General features: G+C 35.0%; 1 protein-coding gene across 2 annotated transcripts in view; it reads right to left on the bottom strand.

Annotated features, from left to right (window-relative positions):
- Positions 1 to 21325, bottom strand: part of LOC145259145 (uncharacterized) — a 455191-nt gene that overhangs the window by 218449 nt on the left and 215417 nt on the right. Inside the window, exon 2 of one of the 2 annotated variants that reach the window (XM_080116846.1) lies at positions 5338 to 5412. The exons of the other annotated variant lie outside the window; for it this stretch is intronic. Within the exon in view, the coding sequence (XP_079972972.1) occupies positions 5338 to 5412 (75 nt within the window). The remainder of the gene's footprint in view (positions 1 to 5337; positions 5413 to 21325) is intronic. 2 annotated transcript variants of the gene reach the window in all.

Raw genomic sequence — 21325 nt, 5'->3', positions numbered from 1 at the left:
AGATATAATATGTTTGATTTTACGTTTCAGTCATTGAGCTAAATTTCACACGTATTATTTACTTGTAATCCTAGAGATTTGTAATATTAATGTTTTTTTATTATAATGTTCGTGTTGTTACATATCTAAGTAATTGAACTTGTTATATATATATATATAAATATATATATATATATATATATACATACATACATAATGTGTATATGTTTAAAATATATCTGAAATAAATAAATGATAATAAATAAAAATAAGTTTCCTCTTTGCCGACGACGCTACCCTTGTTGCCCACACCGAAACAGCCTTGCACGCCTCACATCCTGCTTCGCAGAGGCTGCCCAGCTCTTCGGACTCGAGGTCCGCTTGAAAAAGACGGATGTTCTCTACCAACCAGATCCCCGGGTAAAGTACCGTCCTCCCCACGTCACCATTGGCGAGACTAAGCTGAAGATCGTTCACCAGTTTACCTATCAGGGGTGTACCATCACATCAGATGCCAAACTCGATAGAGAAATAGACAACAGACTGGCCAAAGAAAACAGCGCTTTTGGCAGATTGTACAACAGAGTCTGGAAAAACAGACACTTAAAAAATTGCACAAAAATCAGTGTGTACAGAGCCGCAGTACTCTCCGCCCTCCTGTACGGCTCTGAGTCCTGGATAATTTACCAATTACGACTCCTCGAGCGTTTTCATCAGCACTGTCTCCTCACCATTCTCAACGTCCACTGGAGTGACTATGTCACCAATGTTAAGGTCATCGAGCGGGCGGAAATCACCAGCATCGAGGCCATGCTGCTGAAGTTACAGCTATGCTGGGTCGGGTACGTCTGCAGAATGAACAATCATCGTCTGTTCTAGATAGTCCTACATGGCGAACTTTCTTCTGGCCGTCGTGAAAGAGGGGCGCCGAAGAAAAGATATAAAGACTCTCTGAAGAAGTCCCTCGGTGACTGCCACATTGACCACCTCCAGTGGTCTGCTCTCGCTGCTGGCCGTGTTACATGGCGGCGTACTGTCCACCAGGCTGTCGCCTCCTTTGAGATCTCCCACACAGAGAATCTGCGGGAGAAGCGCTGCAAGAGGAAAATTCGGGAAGCCTCAGCAGCCACACCTAACGTGACTTTTGACTGCAGCCGCTGTGACCAAACCTGCTTGTCCCGCAGTTGACGTGGAAAACCCCCTTCATAGACTCTTCGTTTGCGAAGTACTGTCAAGAAGAAGGCGTTTAATGTTTAATTCACATACGCTATGATTGTAACTTAAGGCTGTTTCTCGGTAAAACATGTAAATTTCTTTTCTATTTCGACGTAATAGTAAAAATAAAAAGCTTGGAAATTATAAGTAAATAATAAGTAAACTGTAATTTATTTTTTTAAGTATTTCCTTCTTGTCAAAAACTGCATAGATTGATAACAAATGATTATACATTTTATGAACAGAAATTGTCGGTTCATTCTTTTGTTGATGAGTTCTGGCCCAACCCTAGTTTGGCAATTGAGGAGAAAATTTTATTTGATGTTAGTGAACATAGGAAAGTTAATTCTTGATCGATGCAGGTCACAAGTCACAACTTTTCAATCTAAGATAATATATATTTTTCTGTATGTTTAACTAAGGATAGGACTGATATCAATCAACAAAACAGATTTATGTGTCCTGTTGTTTTTTGTTTTCTCGGAGACATTTTCTATAAATTTATATATTTACACTAAGCATACGTAGATGTCTTACGATAATTAAGAATCTCTTATGCATTTCTTTCTCTCTCCAATATATATATATATGAAATGTAATATCAGGACAGATACTACACTTTGCTCTAAGCCAAAACGCCGAAGAAACTACTTCTGATTTATAAGCTTTCGTAATATTCAAGCATATTGTATAGCAAATACTTTTCGTGAAAAAGAAGGAAGAGTTATCTCCCTTTTCTTGCAATCTTCGTTTGCTATAGAATTAATGCCTTAATCGTACAGAGAAAACTTTGTTTTTAATAGAATGAGACACTGTCCTAAGGTCTAATGCTTGTTCCTAATTATTTAGGTGTAATTTTACGAATTTCACTGACAAGTTGACTATCTGACTTATAGCGTTTCATTTTCCTCGACAAAATCTCATGTTCATATATAAAAGAGACGAAGCTTGTCTGTCTGTCCGTTAATTACGTTGAGATAATTCAAAATTTTGTAGGATCACCAAACATAAATGCTTATATTCATAATTTACTTAAAGAAGTCCTTGAGCGAGCAAGCATGTGATACTATATTTTAATGAAATTTAATTCCTACACAAATTTAAACAAATTTAATTCCCACACAAATTTAAACAAATTTAATTCCTACACAAATTTAAAAACATTTAATTCCCACACAAATTTAAAATTGTAAATCCTTTCAAACCTGAAGATTCGAACACAGTTTTATAATAAATATCGGTTATTCCTTCTATTTGGTTGAGAAGAAAGTCACTGCGAAATTTTTAATTTTGATTTTAAATGATATTTATTTAAATAAGTTTTCGTTATAATACCTTTACTTTATATATCATTTTAAAGAGCGTTTTTCGCTCTATCTCATCGTTTAAAATACAATCGTTTTAAAACAATTATGTCTTCTTTTCAGAACGTTGAATACAAAATGAAAAAAAAAGCAAATTCGCACAATTTGTTTTATTTCAATTAAAGCTAGGCCGAAAAAGCTGCTGGAACAGCTCACGATATCAACGAATCGTTTGGTCCAGGAACCACTACTGAACACACGGCAGAATTGTGGTTTAAGAAATTTCGTGGCGGCGACGAGAGTCTTGAAGATGATGAGCGTAGTGGTCGGCCATCGGATGTTGACGACTATTGATTAAAGCCTTAGTCGAAGTCAATCCATACACAGCTGATTGAGAACTTGCTTCTGAATTAGATGTAATGTATACAACGATTTCCAACCACTTGAGAGATTGGGAAGAAAAAAAACTTGATAAGTGGGTGCCTAACGGATTAAATGACAGCAAAAAGAAATACCTTATTCTCTTGTTTTACGCAACAAAAACGACGGGTTTCTCGACCGAGTTATGACGCGATAAAAAGTGTGTTCTTTACGACAACCGGCGATGCTCAGCTCAGTAGTTATATGCCGATGATGGTCCACGATACTTCCTGAAGCCAGAGTTGCGCTAAAAAAAGGTTTGGTGGTTTGCGACCGGTTTCATCCATTACAGTTTTTTGAATGCAGGCGAAACCATTGCGGCAGAGAAGTGTTATCAACAAGTTGATTAAACTGATTAAAACTTCGACAACAACACCCAGCATTAGTCAACAGAAAAGGCCAAATTTTCCTCCATGACAATGCTCGATCGCATGTTGCTAAACCAACCCTGTATAAGTTGAACACATTGGGCTTCGAAACTCTGCCTCATCTGCCATGCTCCTCAGACCTCTCACCTACCGACTTTTCAAGCATTTCGACAACATTTTGCTTGAGAAATGCTCCAAAAGCCTAAGCGATATCAAAAACGCCTTCAGCGACTTCATCGTCATCAGAACGCAAAATGTTTACGTTACTGAAATGAATGCGAAAGTGTGTTGATTCTGATGGTGCTTATTTTGTTGAATAAGTTTTTGTTTGAGCCGAGATATGTTCACCTGAATGTAAAAGTTAAAAACTGCATGAACTTTCTTGTCAGCTTGATATTAATTTGGTCACTATTCTTATCATAATATTATTTCGCAATTCCCATGTTTAACTGACAGTGCTGAGGATTAACCACCATAATTTATATTATAATTAACGCGGCCAAGGACGTTATGTTTTCTGTCGTTTTTTATTTATTTATATGTGTACATTCTAGCGGCTACATAGCTTGACTAATCCTTACTAAACTTGGTCAGATATCAATCTATTCTAATTTATAATTGATTAGTGTGATATCTGGGTCAAGGTTAAAGTCACGTAATACTATTAGCTTTAACTTCATCAAAGACAAGTTCTACTTGAGCCATATAATAGCCACCATCTTATATAGTATTGATTCTTGGCATTGAAAATTTCGATCAAGGTAAAATTTTGACTTCAGAAATTTCTAAATTATCTTTGATAACAATAACCACGAAGCAACATTTTAGTCTAATCAGATGAATAGTTTCTGAATTATCAAAATTTTTATGACATAACTTCGGGAGTTCTTCGTAAAATCCGACTCAGTCTGAGTAGGTCATATTAATGTCAGTCTTAGAGAGTTTTTGCCATTTTTGAGCAGGGAATAACCATGCATCTGTATGATTCTGGATAGTCCTCGGACGTCGACCCTCTAAGGCCTTGCATCCCGTCTTTCAGATGGATCAAGTTTACTGCGTACTACCTGAGTAACCAGTGGAATGCAAACAGTTTTTTAAAGGCCAGAATGCTCCCCCTTTAGAGGCGCTGGATTTACTCGCCTCACCTTCCGATTATGTGTCACATCTAAGGAAGTAAATCCACACATCATACAATACGGAGAAGTAAGGCACAGAAAAACTTTGCTCCATCTTAATGTTGTCAGACGGATGTATGTACTCTTATAATAGATTTATGTTTGATCTATTCTCACAGTATCATTTGATATTCTTTCCCTTTTCTTTGACTCAACCGAAGAAATTAATTTGAAGACTGATATTCTAAAAATATCCACAAAAATGATATTACTCAGATGCTCTTTTTCAATTCGCATTAAATTGCATCCATATTTCTAATTTTGGTTACCATATGTAAGACGTTACATTACTGGATATTCAAATTTAATAATGTATGGATGCTCACTTACATCGAATGAGTAATATATGTGCAAGTATGGAGAACCTATTTCTATTCTTTTTTGACACAACTAGCAATTTCACTTTATCAACAGATAATTTGAAATGAACACAGTCGCATCGCAAATTCACAAATAGAATTTAGGTTGCCATTTCGATGACAATATTAATGAATCACAATGATATCGAGTGGTATTTCTAGAACTTAATGGGTTTGTAGTAATAAAGTTTTTGTAGTAATAAAGTTTTTGTAGTAATAAAGTTTTTGTATTTTCTTCAAAGCGCTACATTTTTTTGTCTTCGAGTAACTAAAGTGTCTAATCCTGTGTACTAACTTTAGATCTGTTAGTTATGTTAAATTGTTGCAAGTTTCCAAAAAGGAGAATCACATATGCATCTTGGATATGTCACCGGAAAAGCTTTTAATAGAATAGGTGAAGTTATGAATAAAAAAAGAAGCGGGTGTGATTAAGTTGAAGTTGGATGAAGAGTGTAGGCAGTTGTGGGTGGATGAACTGTGAAGGCAATTATGGGTGGATGTGTAAAGAAAGCCTTACTTTTTTTTCTTACACGAAGACTTCAATTTTACTCTCCGGCAAAACCGACTCGGATATACGACATGCCCTCGAAAACTGAAAGAAATCAAAACAAAAGATGAACACATAGATTCGGTTAAATTCTTCATATCAAATTGAAGGCGACGCACTAACACATTCTGCGGGGAAATCGGTTTTGATGGTTTTACCTCGACAGCCGCGTCCTAAACAAAAAGATTACATTTAAAAGACAATGTGTTTAGATCAATTCAAAGTTCGTATCACATTTAAAAACTGAATAAGCAAGTTACAAATTATTTCATTTTTGGAATTCCCTGAACTTTCCCATATGCTTCCAAAGCAAAGCCCTTTTTATTTTGGTTTCGAATAACATTCAGTAAGTACAGAATAATAAACACTTGATAACTTTTATCATATCTTTTACAAAGAACACGACACAATTCATATCAAACACACCAGAGAAAAATTCTCAACACTACAAGCCAAATTTTAACATTTTATTTCACATATTGTCTATAAAATTTGTTTTCTTGACTTTCAATTTTTCATGCTTACCAAGATGCATGGGCATGTTGTGACAGCCATTAAAAGTTAACAAGACAGATTATATTACTCAGAGAATTTCATTCTAATGCGTTTGGTATAAACTATGTGTTTTTTATTTACGAGTATTAAGTATTTGGACTTAGCGCGAGCCTTTTCTCGTCTCACACAAAAACATGCGTTCACATCTCAAGCTATATTACTTGTCATATACATACGCGCACACAAACATACGCGCCCACGTCCACACACGTACATATATTCACGTTCGCGTACATACACTCGCATTCACGTGTATATACACCCACGCTAACGTACACATATGTACTCCATACACGCACGCATGGACAACGTCACTTCCCCTTTCAAAGGAAATCCACACATGCGCAAAAGACCACCGAAAACACCTATAAAAGCAAGAGACAAGCTGTTTCCAGCCCTTTTCCAACTCGCTTTCCGAGGTGAGTGGTCGGCGCACCAGCCGTCGCCGTTTCAGCAGGCACGTGCACGCGCGTTCCTCACGCCACTTGCTACTATGTGGGATAAAAAGCCAACAGACAGTACGTACACTTTATGCGTTTTCTCTCTCCATGAACTGGATTGACATTCTCACTCTTTCTCTCTCTATCTACTACTTGTGCCAGAGAACACCAGCGCGTAGCTAACTGCTAACATGGCGCACAGTTTAACTGATGTCAACCCTCTATCTTTTTCTTTGTCTACACGCTGAACTATCATTCCCATTTTCCACTACATCACTCACTTCTTTTCCCACGCGCGAACAAACGATAGTGACCCGAACGTGAGATGAACACACATTTCCTTTTTCCTTCTATACTACCAATCCCGCAAGAAACGATGGTTACACCCCCGCGGACATGAACGCGTGTTATATCGAAAACATTCATTCTTTCAACAGTAAATAAACGACACATTTATCTATTTCAGCAATTGAGTTTTTGTTTCCTTCATTCCATCCGTTTCATTATTTTCTTTTGTAACGGGATTAGGATTTATATATCCTAGTCCTCTACAACTTTTACTTACATTTCTTTTCAGGTATAATTATTATGAAAAGAATCATTGGTGCTATTTCACGGAAGCTTTTATCAATTGTTTTTCCGTTTCATGATCTTTTGTTGGGAAAAGAAGGTTTCTACAGCTGAGTTCGCTGCCTTTTCGGTTGTGTGCATGTAAGGAAGTAGTGTTGGTGCGCTGCTTACTATTCTGCTGTGTTCGAGTCCTGTCCATCGGGTTATTGCGTGAATTTCGCTAATACTTCAAGGATCCACATATTACCTCTAACCCTAACCCTAACCTGACCAGCTAAAAAATCCCAACCTTCACTGTAGAGGTGCCTAGATGCCGTAAGAGTTTCTACTCTGATGGTTTCTTTCATCCTCGCCTATGGAACTCCTTCCTCGTATCCCCAATCGCACTACCAAGCAAAAATTTAAATGTGACGCATTTTGCGTCGAAGATCCTCAGCCAAGTGGCCCGCTCCACAAATCTAGCCCCTTTATTATACCAGTAACAATATAATTCGTTTGCGGTGAATGCTGATTAAAATATGTTTGAGATTTGTGATTGTAAAAAAATGTTTTTTTTATAATTTTCTTTGGTTTCTATTGGATTCTTTATATTGAAGTGAGAAGAGGCAAGTAGCAACACTTCAAAAGCACGCGTGATTAAACATTGAGACGACATTTTTTTTTATCATAATAGAAAGTCATTAATCAAATATAGGGGTCTTTACAGAAAAGGTACTTAGCAGAATACAGATCGTGCTGAAATAATAACGTTATTATGTAGAAACTCATCCATATATCTAGAAAGGAGAGCGTTTCGTAACTACTTAACTTTCATCTAAAAAAAGAAATGTCAAATGTTTCTAAAACATAGTGCAGTTCGTATTTTGCATAAATACCGAGAAAAGATCCGATAACCGGAAGTATAGGAACAACACTAAAACCCTAAATGCACTTCTGCAGCCTCGTATCTATCGCTTATTCTATTTTTTTCATACTATTTTGACATCATAGTTCATGAGCAAATTTTCTGACAACGGGGAAGAATTGCTGTATAGTCTGAGTGAGTATAATGATTTTTAACTCTCAATATATCAGATCCATCATATCCTTAAGTGACATTTTGAGAATGACCGTGTTTACCTACGCTAATCGCGAACATTGTTGGGTCAAGAAAGTAAGAAGTCAAAGAGAAATACCACGTGACTTTATAGGCCAGTAGCATTCTTGAACTCTCCTTCTCTTTTGCTTACTTTTTGCAACTTTTTGTTGCCATTTTCTCTCCTCTGGCAATTGTCGCCGATAAACGAAGGTTACCAGTTTCCTCGAATTGCTTTAATTATGCAGAAATGTGATTCGAAAAAAAAAACACGCATGAAATTATTTACAAGAAAAGGCCAATACCCGAGGCCACCCGTCATTTACATAACTATTAGTCGAACTGACACATAAAAACCGACGCTAATAAGCAGCAATAATTGGTCTATTCTTTTCTTGTTGACTGTTTTCACTCCAAACAAGGTGTGTTGCCACTTGAACGTAAAAGGCTACTATTTGGGTACATGTGTAACATGAGAGTGTAGGAAGTTGAGCGGTGAAATGCCCGTTCGCATTACATTTAAGATTCTGTATGTCATTGTAGTCAGGAAGAAGGGAATAGGGAGGGAATTCCAAAGTCTAGCCGTCATAGAGAAGAAACTACTAGAGGAGTGTTTTTTTTTCGATATATATGGCGGAGTGAGTTTTTTTCTGCTTGTCCTCCGAGGTAAAAGTATTTACGTCGAGGGGAGTAAGTGCCGGACTTATTAAATTTGAGACTATTTTTTTTAACCCTCTCTAAGAGTGAAGAAATCGCGTTTCCATTTAGAGCTTAATTCTAAAACAAGTTTGTGATTATTCTTTTTATCTTTCTTTATCGATGTTCCAGATTATTATTGTGTGAATATCACCGGTGTTGCTATTTCAAATTTATAGAGCAATAGATATGCACGTAGTGTTTGGTTTAAGAAATGGTAACACACGGAAAACAAAATAATACAAATTGAAATACCAAAAACATGCGATAGTCAGACGATGAATATATATTAAAACAGCCTTACTTTGTCGATGAAATCAGAAAGAAAACGCTTAAAGTACAGAATACAAGAACTCATAAACCCAAACTAATAACACATCATATAAAATGTATTAGAGTGAAATTCTCTACCGAACCCATATATAATTTTTAACGAGTGGAAACGATTTGTAATGGTTCTTCCGTTCAGAAAATGCTTACAAATCGTTTATATTTATTAAAAAATACCCTAGTTCCCTAGTTCCATCATTATATTGGGTGTACGAGTTTTTGAGTGTTAATTATTCTGTACTTTAAACGGCTAAAAATCTTTCACATCGTTTGTACCATAAAAATCACTTTCACTTAAAATGTTGGCAACCTTCATGTGGTCCCTCCCTGTAAGTATCCGATATGCTTCTGGGAATAATTATTCCTAGAAAGATATCGGGAAACGATGATGATGATGATGATGATGATCATCATCATCATCATCAACAACAACAACAACAACAACAATAATAATGGTTTTAGAAGGCAAGTAATTCCTATCAAAACGAAAAAAGGCTTGAATGTAACAAACTTGGTTCATCTACAGACACTTTAATGTAGTTTAAATAAATGATACATGTATATACACACATACACATATATGAATATACGCATTTATATTTGTGTGTGTTTGTTCTATGTATGCATTCAACCCGTTTTCTAAGAGCAAGTGTAAATGAAACCTGCTAAAGTGCTAAAGTGCTAAAGTGGTGTGATAAGAATAAAGACAGTGGTAAATCAGTGGGAATTGCTTTTAAAGAATAACTTGTTTATTTCGAAATCCGATGAAGATTTTTTCTTGCTTTGAAAGGTCAAATTCCCAGAGATAATGCAACAGATGGTACGACAAATGAGACAAAGCATTTCGCCGGGGGGGGGGTCAAGATGGAGATGGGGTTAGTACAGAGGGAAGACGGGCTTGCATAGTCTCGAATGCTTAGATAATAATACTTGTAATAAAATAATGTCTACTGGGAAAAAGGGGTTCACTATTGTCTCGACTTTTAGTCTCGCTGTCGAAACACACGAGTTGAAGGTTTCTCAAATTGTATAAAAAGTCAAATATGATATTTTCAAGTTTGAAGATATTAAGCGCCCCAGTAGACAAATTGCAAAAAGTACATGCATATATATGTAACACACACGCATACAGACAGAGACATACACACACATACATACATACATACATACATACATACATACACGTACACATACATACACACACATATTTATAATTTTATAAATGCCCCGAATTCATGATTTTGTCATAGCCTATTTTCGAAAGGCATTCTCCCTAATCTATTTATCTATAAAAGTGAGAATGTGTGTGCGTGTGAGGACACTTCTCAACCTATATACTCAACGAATTGTTGATCTACAGACTTGATATTTTGTATATAGGATATTCGGATATGTAAAAAGGAACACTCGTCGATCTGAAACCACTATCAATAATTTCCTCCTCTTTTTATCTGTGCCTAAACCTAAACGTAGATTCCATGAACAAAGCCTCTTTCTTAGAACTGCACACCTGTGGAACTGTCTTCCGTTTGCCTGCTTTCCAGCTAACTACAGTATGGTCGTCTTCAAGTCCTATGTAAACAAGTTCTTGATGAGCCATTCCCCTTAAGTAATCCAATTTACCAAATGTACATATATATCCCATTGACTACTGTACACTCTATAAATGTACATATTATCCCATTGACTACTGTACACTCTGTAACCCTTATCCTTGAGTGGTCTCTGAGCCTTTATTAATGGTAACTCTTTTGTAAAACAAAAAATGATAATGATCGTAACTGCCTAATAGTTATCATACTTGGTGTTTTGTCTTTAGGTTTTTGTTTTGGTGTAAATATAACATTCGTATGCACATGTCTCAGTTTCGTTGTTTTTTACTTCATTTTTTTAATGTTACGTTTAATACCGGGCAAGCCTAACCCGTACATGTTCTATGTAATAAAATAAAGACGTCAGCAAAAGGCTTTTTCAGTGATTTTTTAAACGCTATCAAAATTGAAAAAACCAAAACCAAAACCAAAACAAAAAAACAAAAGAACCATTGACATAAAAAAATGTTCCCATCATTTTACACATTCGTCCAGAACAGTGATAGACATTCTTACTTTTACATATGTCTGTAGATAACTTTAACTAATATTACGGGGTCGTTTCAAAAGTAAAGCCGCCTATTTTTTAACTAAAAAACTAAAACGCTGAAAAGCTACGATGATGGAAGTGGTTCCGTTAAAACAAGCACCTTTTGTTCTCCAAAATTTATTTTTCTAAATGAATTTCTAGTGACCACCATTACCATCTTTTGATGTTTCGATCCTAAAAGTCTGAAGCTAGAGAGAGAGAGAGAGAGAGAGAGAGAGAGAGAGAGAGAGAGAGAGAGAGAGAGAGAGAGAGAGAGAGATAGAAAGAGAGAAAGAGAGATAGAGAGAGAAAGAAAGGTATATATATATATATATATATATATATATATATATATATATATATATATATATATATACATTTCATACTGAGGAAGATCGAAGGATCGGTAGAAAATATATGTTTTTAAAAGAAACATTCTTGTTTTTAAAAAGACACGTTAACACAGAAATAAACACAGAAAAAATATAAAAATTTATATATTTTTCGTATTGACTTTTTATTCATACATATTTATACACACACACACACATACACACACGCATATATATATATATATATATGCGTGAAATTGTCTCTCTGTGTGTCTGTGTGTGTACATTTCCCTACCAAACTACTCTTTTAATTTTCAGTCTACATACTCGAGATTTGACATAAGGAGTATTGAGATTTACGAACATCTTTTTCATTAGTTTTCGGACAGAAATTTGGCTGTCAAGGAATCAAAGTTCAACGATTTGACCTTTGAAAACTCTACCGAACTTCTCCGCCAATTTTGTTTGGGTCTGAACACTTGAAATTTTAGATGTATGTTCCTTGGACATAGATCAAACTTTTTAATTCGATTTAAGCCCAAAACAATAAATGTTAAGGAGTCAAAATTGAGGTCAAAATAAAAAAAATGACCTCTACGGTCTCTACCAAATTACTCAGCCAATTTCTGGTCTAAACATTTCAAATTTTACATAAAATGTATTCAGACATAGTGAAAGCCTTTTAATCGGTTTTTGGTCAAAATTTTGGCTTCCAATGGGCCTAAATTAAAAAGATTTGACCTTTACAGTCTGTAGCAAACTATTCAGCCAATTTGGGATCTAAACATTTGAAATTTTACATAAAGGGTAGTCAGACATAAGGCAAACTTTTTAATCGGTTTTTGGCCGAATATTAATTTGGCTTCCAGGAGGTAAAATTGAAATAGTTGGTCTTTGCAAACTCAACCAAACTCCTCCGCTAATTTTGGGTCTAAACACTTGAAATTTTAGATATAGGTTATCTGGACATAAGTCAAACTTTTTAATATATGAATAGAGATGTACATGAAGTTATGAACAGTACATCGGGCTCAAGCAAAGCCGGGCTTAACTGCTAGTATATATGTATATATATATATATATATATATATATATATATATATATATATATATATATATATATATATAAGTTTTTCTCAAATTATATCCATAAATCGAGAAAAACTTTTAATGTAAAAAAGTCTTATTAACGTATCAAGTATATTCGAGAAAAATTATATTTTTTTTACATCGGATGAATGCATAAAGAAAAGAAAATTGGCAGGGAAAAGAAAAAAGAGAAAGTAAAGAAAACGAAAATTCAAAAAAGTAAGAAGCGCATATAAGCATCATGAAATTAATCTATAAAGACTTATTAGATGAAGTCATATAACTTTTTGTTCAAGTTTTTTGAAGTATTGTGTATTATATGTATATATGATATGTGTATAATATGTATATATATAATGTGTGTATAATATGAATATATATGTGTATATGTATATATAATGGTGCTCGGAAAACTCGTACCCGGACAACTTGTACCAAAAAAAAACTCCCCCCTTTTTGCTAGGTAGGAAAACTGGTCTCTTATTGAATAAATATCGATTGAAAACACATTTTATTACCATTCTTGAAGGAGATATTGTTTTTAAAACAGACTATGCATCCCCATAATATTTTTAAATAATATTTTTAACTCTTGCTTAAAAAAATAAACTTGATCACGGAGTCAAGATACGAAAAACGAAACCAAAAATTTATTTAAAAAATACTCTAGTTTTAACACTTTTTGTGTCATTACGAAACAAAAATAAAGAAAGAAAACACGTATTATCAAAGAAAGCAATTATTTTATTTAGAAGAATTAATTCAGTTTAAATAATTCTTGTGTTATTACAAAACAAAAAAAGAAAGCACGGTATAATAACGTTATTATTTCGAAAGCCATTCTTAAGATCGGAAGGGGAGGGTATCGTTTAAAAGTCATTTCTGGGGCACTTGCGCAGGACTTAAAAATATACAATTTTTTTTTCTTTTGGAGGTGGGGGAGTCTCGTTTTAAAACTATATCTACCTCAGTATTTCCTTTAATTTTCGGACATGTTTTGTTAAAAATTATTTACTAAGTAATGTCGAGTCTGAAATTACTTGTTATTTCTTTTTAATTAAATAAACTCTTTAAAATAAGTTTAAACACCAAAAACTTACAAAACGAAAATTTAGAAAAATCAATTTAATTTTTTTGTAAAAATATTTAAAAAAATATTATAGGATGTGCATTATTACCTAAAAATATACAAATTTATTTTCTTTGGAGGGGGGCTCGTTTTAAAACTATATCTACCTTAATATTTTCTTAATTTTTAAAAATTTTTTGAGCAATTATCCTCCTAAGACGTGATCCTCTTATGTCGGACATTTTTTGTTCATAAGTAACACTCGACATTACTTTTTTTTTTAACTAAATAAACTCTTTAAAATAAGTTGAAAGACCAAAAACTTTCAAAGCTAGGTAGAAAACTAAAACTTGGAAAAATTAATTTAATTCTTTTAAAACAACAGTAAACAAGTAAAAATATTTCTTTTAAATATTATGGAATGTGTATTCTCTTTTAAAGACAATATCTTCTTCAAGAACGGTCATAAAATGTGTTTTCAATCGATATTTATTCAATAAGGGACCAGTTTTCCTACCTAGCAAAAGGGGACGAGTTTTCCGGCGTTGAGTTTTCCGGGTACGAGTTTTCCTAAATTCACATATAATACGTGTGTAATATGTATATATAATATGTGTGTAATATGTATATATATAATATGTGTATAATATGTATATATATATGTAATATATATATATATATGTGTGTGTGTGTGTGTGTGTGTGTGTGTGTGTGTGTGTATTATATGTATATATATAATATGTATATGATATGTATATAGAAAAGTAAGAGAAGTATGTAAGTAGAAATATATCGATGTGGAGAAATGATTTGTTTTTCATATTTTTAATAAAATTTACTCGATTTTATCACAACTTTTTACAAAGCATTCTAGATATATTTCGAGGTAAAACATCTTTATCAAATGAGACTAAAATATTCAACTAAAATCTTATGTCTATTTTACTTGTTTTAAATGATTTCTGGGCAACGAGATGTGAGTAAATACGAGCGAACACCTTCGTAAATAAGTGGTTCTTTGATCTTTTCGTCATTCTCTTAAAAACTACAATACATTTACGTCGAAATGGCAATATCACACTTTGAAATTCATGTATTGAGAAACGTTATGACTTTTGTTATTTTGATAAAATGTAAAGTGATCAACCATGATTCGAAGACTCAATTTCATTAGCTACGAAACAGAAATGTAGGTGAGTGCGCAACTTTTTCCCCCAGATAACACCACTTATCATTGATCTTCACTTTATCATGATGAGTGGTATCAGGGTGTTATCAAGTACCATTATTTGAGTCGTTGGTATGACCTGACTAAGGATTGAACCTTGGTTTCCCGGCCCATTCAAAACACAATTATAGGGCCGCTAAGTACTGTTTCTAAACTCTTTAGCATGATTTGACCGGGGTTAGACTCTCTATTGTCCTAATCACCTAACGAACACTCTTAACATCACGCCAATGCGCTAAATAAAAGACAAAAACGTATAAATCAGTATAGAAAGCAGAAAAAATAGATTTGTTTTCCCAGTTATCCTAATTGAAAAAATGGGTTCATCCTGCAGTTTCGACGCGCTGATATTTTACAACGTGACGAATGATTGATATATATATATATATATATATATATATATATATATATATTGCCTTTTACTAAAGAGGAAGAAGATTCTAATTTCTTATGCACTAAAAGTTCTCATACGCATCAGTGATCACTGATGACGAGACGCAATCTCCCCTGGAGTCCGAGAGAAAACAATTCTCCGCATATTTCAAGTACTGACGTTGATTATTATTATCTTTGCAAATCAGATTACGTTTTCGCAACAGCCGTTTAAAATGAATCGTTTACAATATTGTAATTAATTATAAAATAAGCAACATAAAGATTTGATAAAACAGTCGAATCAATGCAAGCCATTGTACCTGTTACGTTTGTTGGATATATGCGTGACGCCAGCCCTAAAAATGCTTAAAATGATTTCTTATTCGGAAGCGGAAATAAATTTCTGGCCCAATTCTCAGCCATTACACAATTTGCCGCCAGAATGATTTCCCATGAGAGTTTTGTTCGACCTATTTTTCATACCTCGCGAGTTTATTCGATAGGGATAGAATAAGTTGCCAGTTGGGGATATCAACTGCCTTTTTTCCACTGTTCTCGATTTTGAAATTGAACAATCCCCCCACACTCATTATCTTAAATCCCGATACCGCAGTCCCCACAAAAACCGACGAAAGCAAACATGTCGATCGAGCGGAAATCTGCCTTGGCGCCAGAATGTTGGTCTAAACGCCAACAAAGACAACATTCGTGTCCGGTGGGTTTGCGATAGTTAGACAATGAAAGGAATTAGATTGGAAATGAAATAGTTTTCTCTGTACGTGCGCGGGTGCGGACGCGCGTGTGTGTTTATGCATTCAGGTACTTGTGGCTGTATGTGCCAGTACTTTATACATGTGTATAATTGAAGACAGTTCTTACACACAGAAAAGACACGAGTTAGGAGACTACTTCCTAAAGTATAGTATAGTGTTTACATGTCTCCACATATATCCAAGTCAAACCTGTACACGACACGACGAAGATTTTTCAAATTTCTAACTCGACATTCAATTATACGATGCGATGCGCCTATAACATGATGACTGATGCAATATTTTAAAATAGTAAATTGAAAAGCTAGAATATGTACCTATTTACTATGCCTCCCCACGGGACAGAGTTAGACACCAGGGTCGTTTTTTAACGTGGAGAAAAGGTACAAAAATAAAAAATTGTCTCAGTCGTGAAGGATTTCTCCTCCACCGAAAGAGAACAAAAAATAGAAGTGCAGCATCTGAAGAACAGATACTACACTTTGATCTTGTCCTGATGTATGTGCTACTTGTGATCATTGTATGTCGTCAGTTGATGCCACTCACTATTGCTTTCTACGAAATAAAGCGAAATGGATATTTATGTTGAACGAAAAATGTATTTGGTTTTACGATGATGATGATGATGTCTATATAGGAATATAAAATTGCGCGTTGTATTTTGTACAGTTAAAGCTTATGCTTTTTTTATTATTACATTTTCACCCCAAACAAGACACATTGCCACTTTGGGGTAGGGGCTACTATCAGGGGCAACAACTACTGGGGCACTATGTTGGCATTTGGGCAGCAAGATGTCGGTTCACGTTACATTTGAACTTCTGCATGTCAGTACAGTTAGGGAAGCAGGGACTCGGAAGAGAATTCCAGAGTCTAGCGGCTTCGGGGAAGAAACTACTGGAGTAGAAAGATCTTTTACATCTAGGGATCTCTACTGTGTGGGGGTGGGATTTAGCTGCCTGTCGGGTTTGTCGAGGGTGTTTACGTCGTGGGGGCACAAGTGTCTGCAGTTCGTCAGAGTATTCACCATTAAAATACTTGTAGAACAGGCAGAGGGATGAAACGTTTCGTCGATGGGACAGAGGCTGAAGCTTAGATGCCAGTTCAGGGTTTATCAGATTGGTGACTCTCTTTTGAACCTTGTCTAGGAGCCAGAGACTAGCAGCAGATCCACCAGCCCAAATGTGACAACAATACTCCATACATGGGCGAATGGTGGCCTTATAGAGGTACAGGATACTTTCAGGTGTCAGTAGTTTTCTAGCACGATAGAGAGAGCCTACCTTTTTCGCAACGGCCCTGGCAATGTTTTCAATGTAATTGTTCCAACTCATGTTTCCTGTGAACGTTAGGCCAAGCAGTTTGAAAGATGTACTCTCAGACAGGGAGTCACTGGCCATTGCTATTGGTGGCAGAGAAGGTTTCCTGTAATTATTGAAGGAAACCAGTTTAGTCTTGGCAGCATTGAATGTGACCATCCATTTATGTCCCCATTCCACTACAGATTGGAGGTCATCCTCTAGTGTTTTTGCCATTTCTTTAGATATGTGTTCATTTGTTTTCCTGTCATGACTGTTATAGAACGTGGTGTCATCAGCATATATACCCATCTCAGAGGCAGTTTTGTCGGGGAGGTCATTAATAAATATTAGGAACAATAGAGGTCCAAGGATAGGTCCCTGAGGCAATCCCGCATTTATATCATATTGTTTAGATGTACGACCGTCGAGGACAACCTGGATTTTTCTCTTATCTAAGAAGGATTTAATTATGTTTAGTATTCTACCAGTGATACCGTATGATTTAATTTTCCTGAGGAGACCCTCATGCCATACCCTGTCAAAAGCCTTAGATATATCTAGAGCTACCGCTCTGCCCTCCCCCGCTTTGTCCAGTGAATGGTATATACGTTCAGAGATTATAGTGAGGATGTCAGCTGTGGAACGGGCTTGTCTAAATCCATATTGTTTGTCAGTCAGAAGTTTAGCATCTGTAAGGTGATGGACTAGAGCATGGTTAATTATGGTCTCAAATATTTTGGCGAAATGTGGGAGGAGGCTAATGGGGCGATAATTTAATGGGTCAGTTCTTTCACCAGAATTCTTGAATACTGATACCACAGAATCAGTTTTCCAACAGCCCGGGAAGCATGATTCATTAAGGCATTTGTTGTAGAGTTTGGAGAGAACTGGAGCTACTTCGGCTGAGCACTTTTTTAATAGCACAGCTGGGATGAGATCAGGTCCACATGCTTTTGAAGTGTCAAGGTTTTTTATGATAGCATGTACCTGAGCAGGAGTGATTTTTAGATCGTCTAGCGTGGCGTCTGTCCGCAAAGGAAAATCAGGCAGGGGTGGTTGGAAGGGTCCAGTGTGGAGTTCGAGGCAAACCGACTGGCAAGCATATTAGCCTTGTCGGTTGCTGAGCAAACAACCTCGTGATTGTTGGTTAGTGGGGGAATTGTTGATTGCCCATTATTTACTACACTGTTATAGATTTTCCAGAAGTCACGATTTCCTAATTTTTGTGCTTCGATGCGTTTTTTAGTGTTTTAGTGCTGCTGCTTTTATAAAAACATACACATTACAGTTGCAGATATTATATATTATAGTTTTATTATAAATTTAGTTTTCATATAATGTTTGTAGAAGTGTTTGTATGTCAGTACTGATGAAGAATTTTGCTAGACACCCCGGTTTAGACGCCATGTCTAGTATATCAATATATCTATATCTTTATGCATATACATACATATGCACACATACACACACACACATATATATATACACATATATATATAAATTATATATTTGTAAAAAATGGCTATATAGATATATGTGTGTGTATATATAAATTAATTAAACGCGTTCTAAGTGAAACTAAAATTAACTTATTCAAAAAATAAGGAAGGTTATTGTAGAACCATCCATCCCTGAATCATGTACGCTGTGTACAGAAGCACAAAAGAATTAATGCGGGCGTATTTAATGTTTATATAAATTTCATATATACATTGCGTATCAAATTATTAACGAGTTTACATTTTTCTAAATATTTAAGAAACGAGTGAATAAAAATCCATGAAACTTTGAGAAAGTGCTTACAATACTATTCAGCTACTCCAGTCAGAAAATAAAAGTATTTAAAGCAGTATTAGCGAAACTATGACAGAAGATAGGAATATCTGCTGATTTCAGTGTGTCAAGTTATTAACGAGGTTGTGAAAAATAATCAATATACCCATAACTTGTTCATTGAAATACTTTTCAAACATTAAATGAACTAGGAAAAATCCTTAGAACACAATAACTACATAGCCATATCTACGTTGGCATAATTAGTTAGGGAACATACGGCCTTTTTTCATGAATTACTTGTAAAAGACGTTGGTCCACAGAATTAGTCAAATTTGTGATTTCGTCAACAGTTATTCCTCGCGACACCTATTGGAGAGCATCCCACAACCCATCTTTGCTCTTAAATTGGCTCCACTTACGTAGGGGCGTCGCTTCATGACACTCCAAATGTTCTCCATTGGGTTCAAATCTGGTGAACTTGCAGGTCACTCCATTTTCCGTATCGTAGGGAACGCCAGTTGTTGCAAATACTCTTTGCTTTTGTTTGCTGCATGCGAGAGGTCATTATCCTGCATAAAAATAATGGTTCTTCTGAACATTAACCTTTGCTTCTTCAGCATGGTTCAAAGTGTTCCTTCAGAAAACCTATGTAAGCATTTGACGTCATTTTTTACGCTTTCTGGGACTCTCCATGGGCCAACTAAAGTACCTCCGATAATCCCAGCCCAAATCATTATCCCACCACCACCTTGTTGCCGCCTAAAACGCTGATGACGATGTCATTCATCTAGGACTCATCCCTTGCTCCAGCCATCTGGGCCATCAAGAGTGACACGCACTTTATCTGTGAAAAATCCGTTTTCATGATGTCCTCTGCTCATTTCAATCGGTTTTGTATGTGATGTTGCTTTAATGGCGGCTTTGTCACCGGCTTAACAGACTTTGCAACTTCTTTCAGAAGGCGAGATCGAGTACTTTTTGAAACATTCTTCAATCTGTCTTGGTCAAAGACTTCTCGACTTGTCTGCCCAGGGTTCTTAACAACTTCACGTTTAATTTGTAGAGAACGGCGTGAAACAACTCCAGATTTACCTTTTCCATCTCTCTCGATATATATATATATATATATATATATATATATATATATATATATATATATATATATATATATATATATATATATATATATATTAGCGTTGGGACGATTGATCGGAATCGGAATCAGGAATCAGAAAATTGAAGCTTTTGGGGCATCGAAGTCAGTATCGAAATCGGAAAAATTTTAGCCTATTTTCCGATACCAAAACCGATTCCTTAAATTATCTTTTTTATTTGATTTTGTTTTTATAAAACATCTTCCACTTCTTGTAGTAATAATAAAATAATAAATATTTATTGATTTAAACTTCCAGTAAGACTAAAATCTCTAGATTATCCCCTAACAAGTGTGTTTTTATGTTTGAGAAAATATCTGCACATTTAAGCTGTGTTTTTACGGTAATTGGGGCAAAATAACAATTTATTTAGTGATTTATAAAGAATCGAAATCGGTAATTGTATCGGAATCGGGGAAAATATTGGAATCGTCTCATCACTAATATATATATATATATATATATATATATATATATATATATACTAGCAAAAGTACTCGTCGTTGACTGGGTTCAAAACAGCCTACAGAAAATGGACTCTGATTTATGAAAGTATGATAGCTTATGAAAAGGAAGGGTTGTAAAGAGATAGCTTCAAATTTGGAGGTGTCAAAACCAAAGCAAAATATGATGAAAATAAAAATAAAATAGATAAACCCCATAATTTATTATACCATACCTGTTCACACTGAAACACTGATCACAATATTCTTTGGATCTATATTAAAAACCTTGTTAAACTTTGTGACATATTTCCATTCCATGGAGGTTAGGCGCGAACGAACACCCCATAATTTTATTATACCATATTTCTTCAAACTGAAACATAATTATCAAAGTATACTTACGTAAATAGATATGAAAAGTTTTTATTAAAGTTTGTGCCTATTTCTATTCTATGGAGGTCAGGCGCGAACGCAGACCCCACAATTTTATTATACCATCCCTATTTAAGTTAAAACATACTTATCAAAGTATTCTTAGGTACATCTATATCAAAAACACTTCTAAACGTTTTTTTTTTTAATTTTTAAATTTTTTATTTCCATACTTTGTGGACCCCATAATTTTAAT

This window comes from Euprymna scolopes, chromosome 34, assembly GCF_053919585.1.
Source record: "Euprymna scolopes isolate OS-2025 chromosome 34, ASM5391958v1, whole genome shotgun sequence".
Taxonomy (NCBI): Eukaryota; Metazoa; Mollusca; class Cephalopoda; order Sepiida; family Sepiolidae; genus Euprymna; species Euprymna scolopes.
The sequence above is the reverse complement of the archived record's forward strand: the minus strand, read 5'-3'. Positions and strand labels throughout refer to the sequence as shown.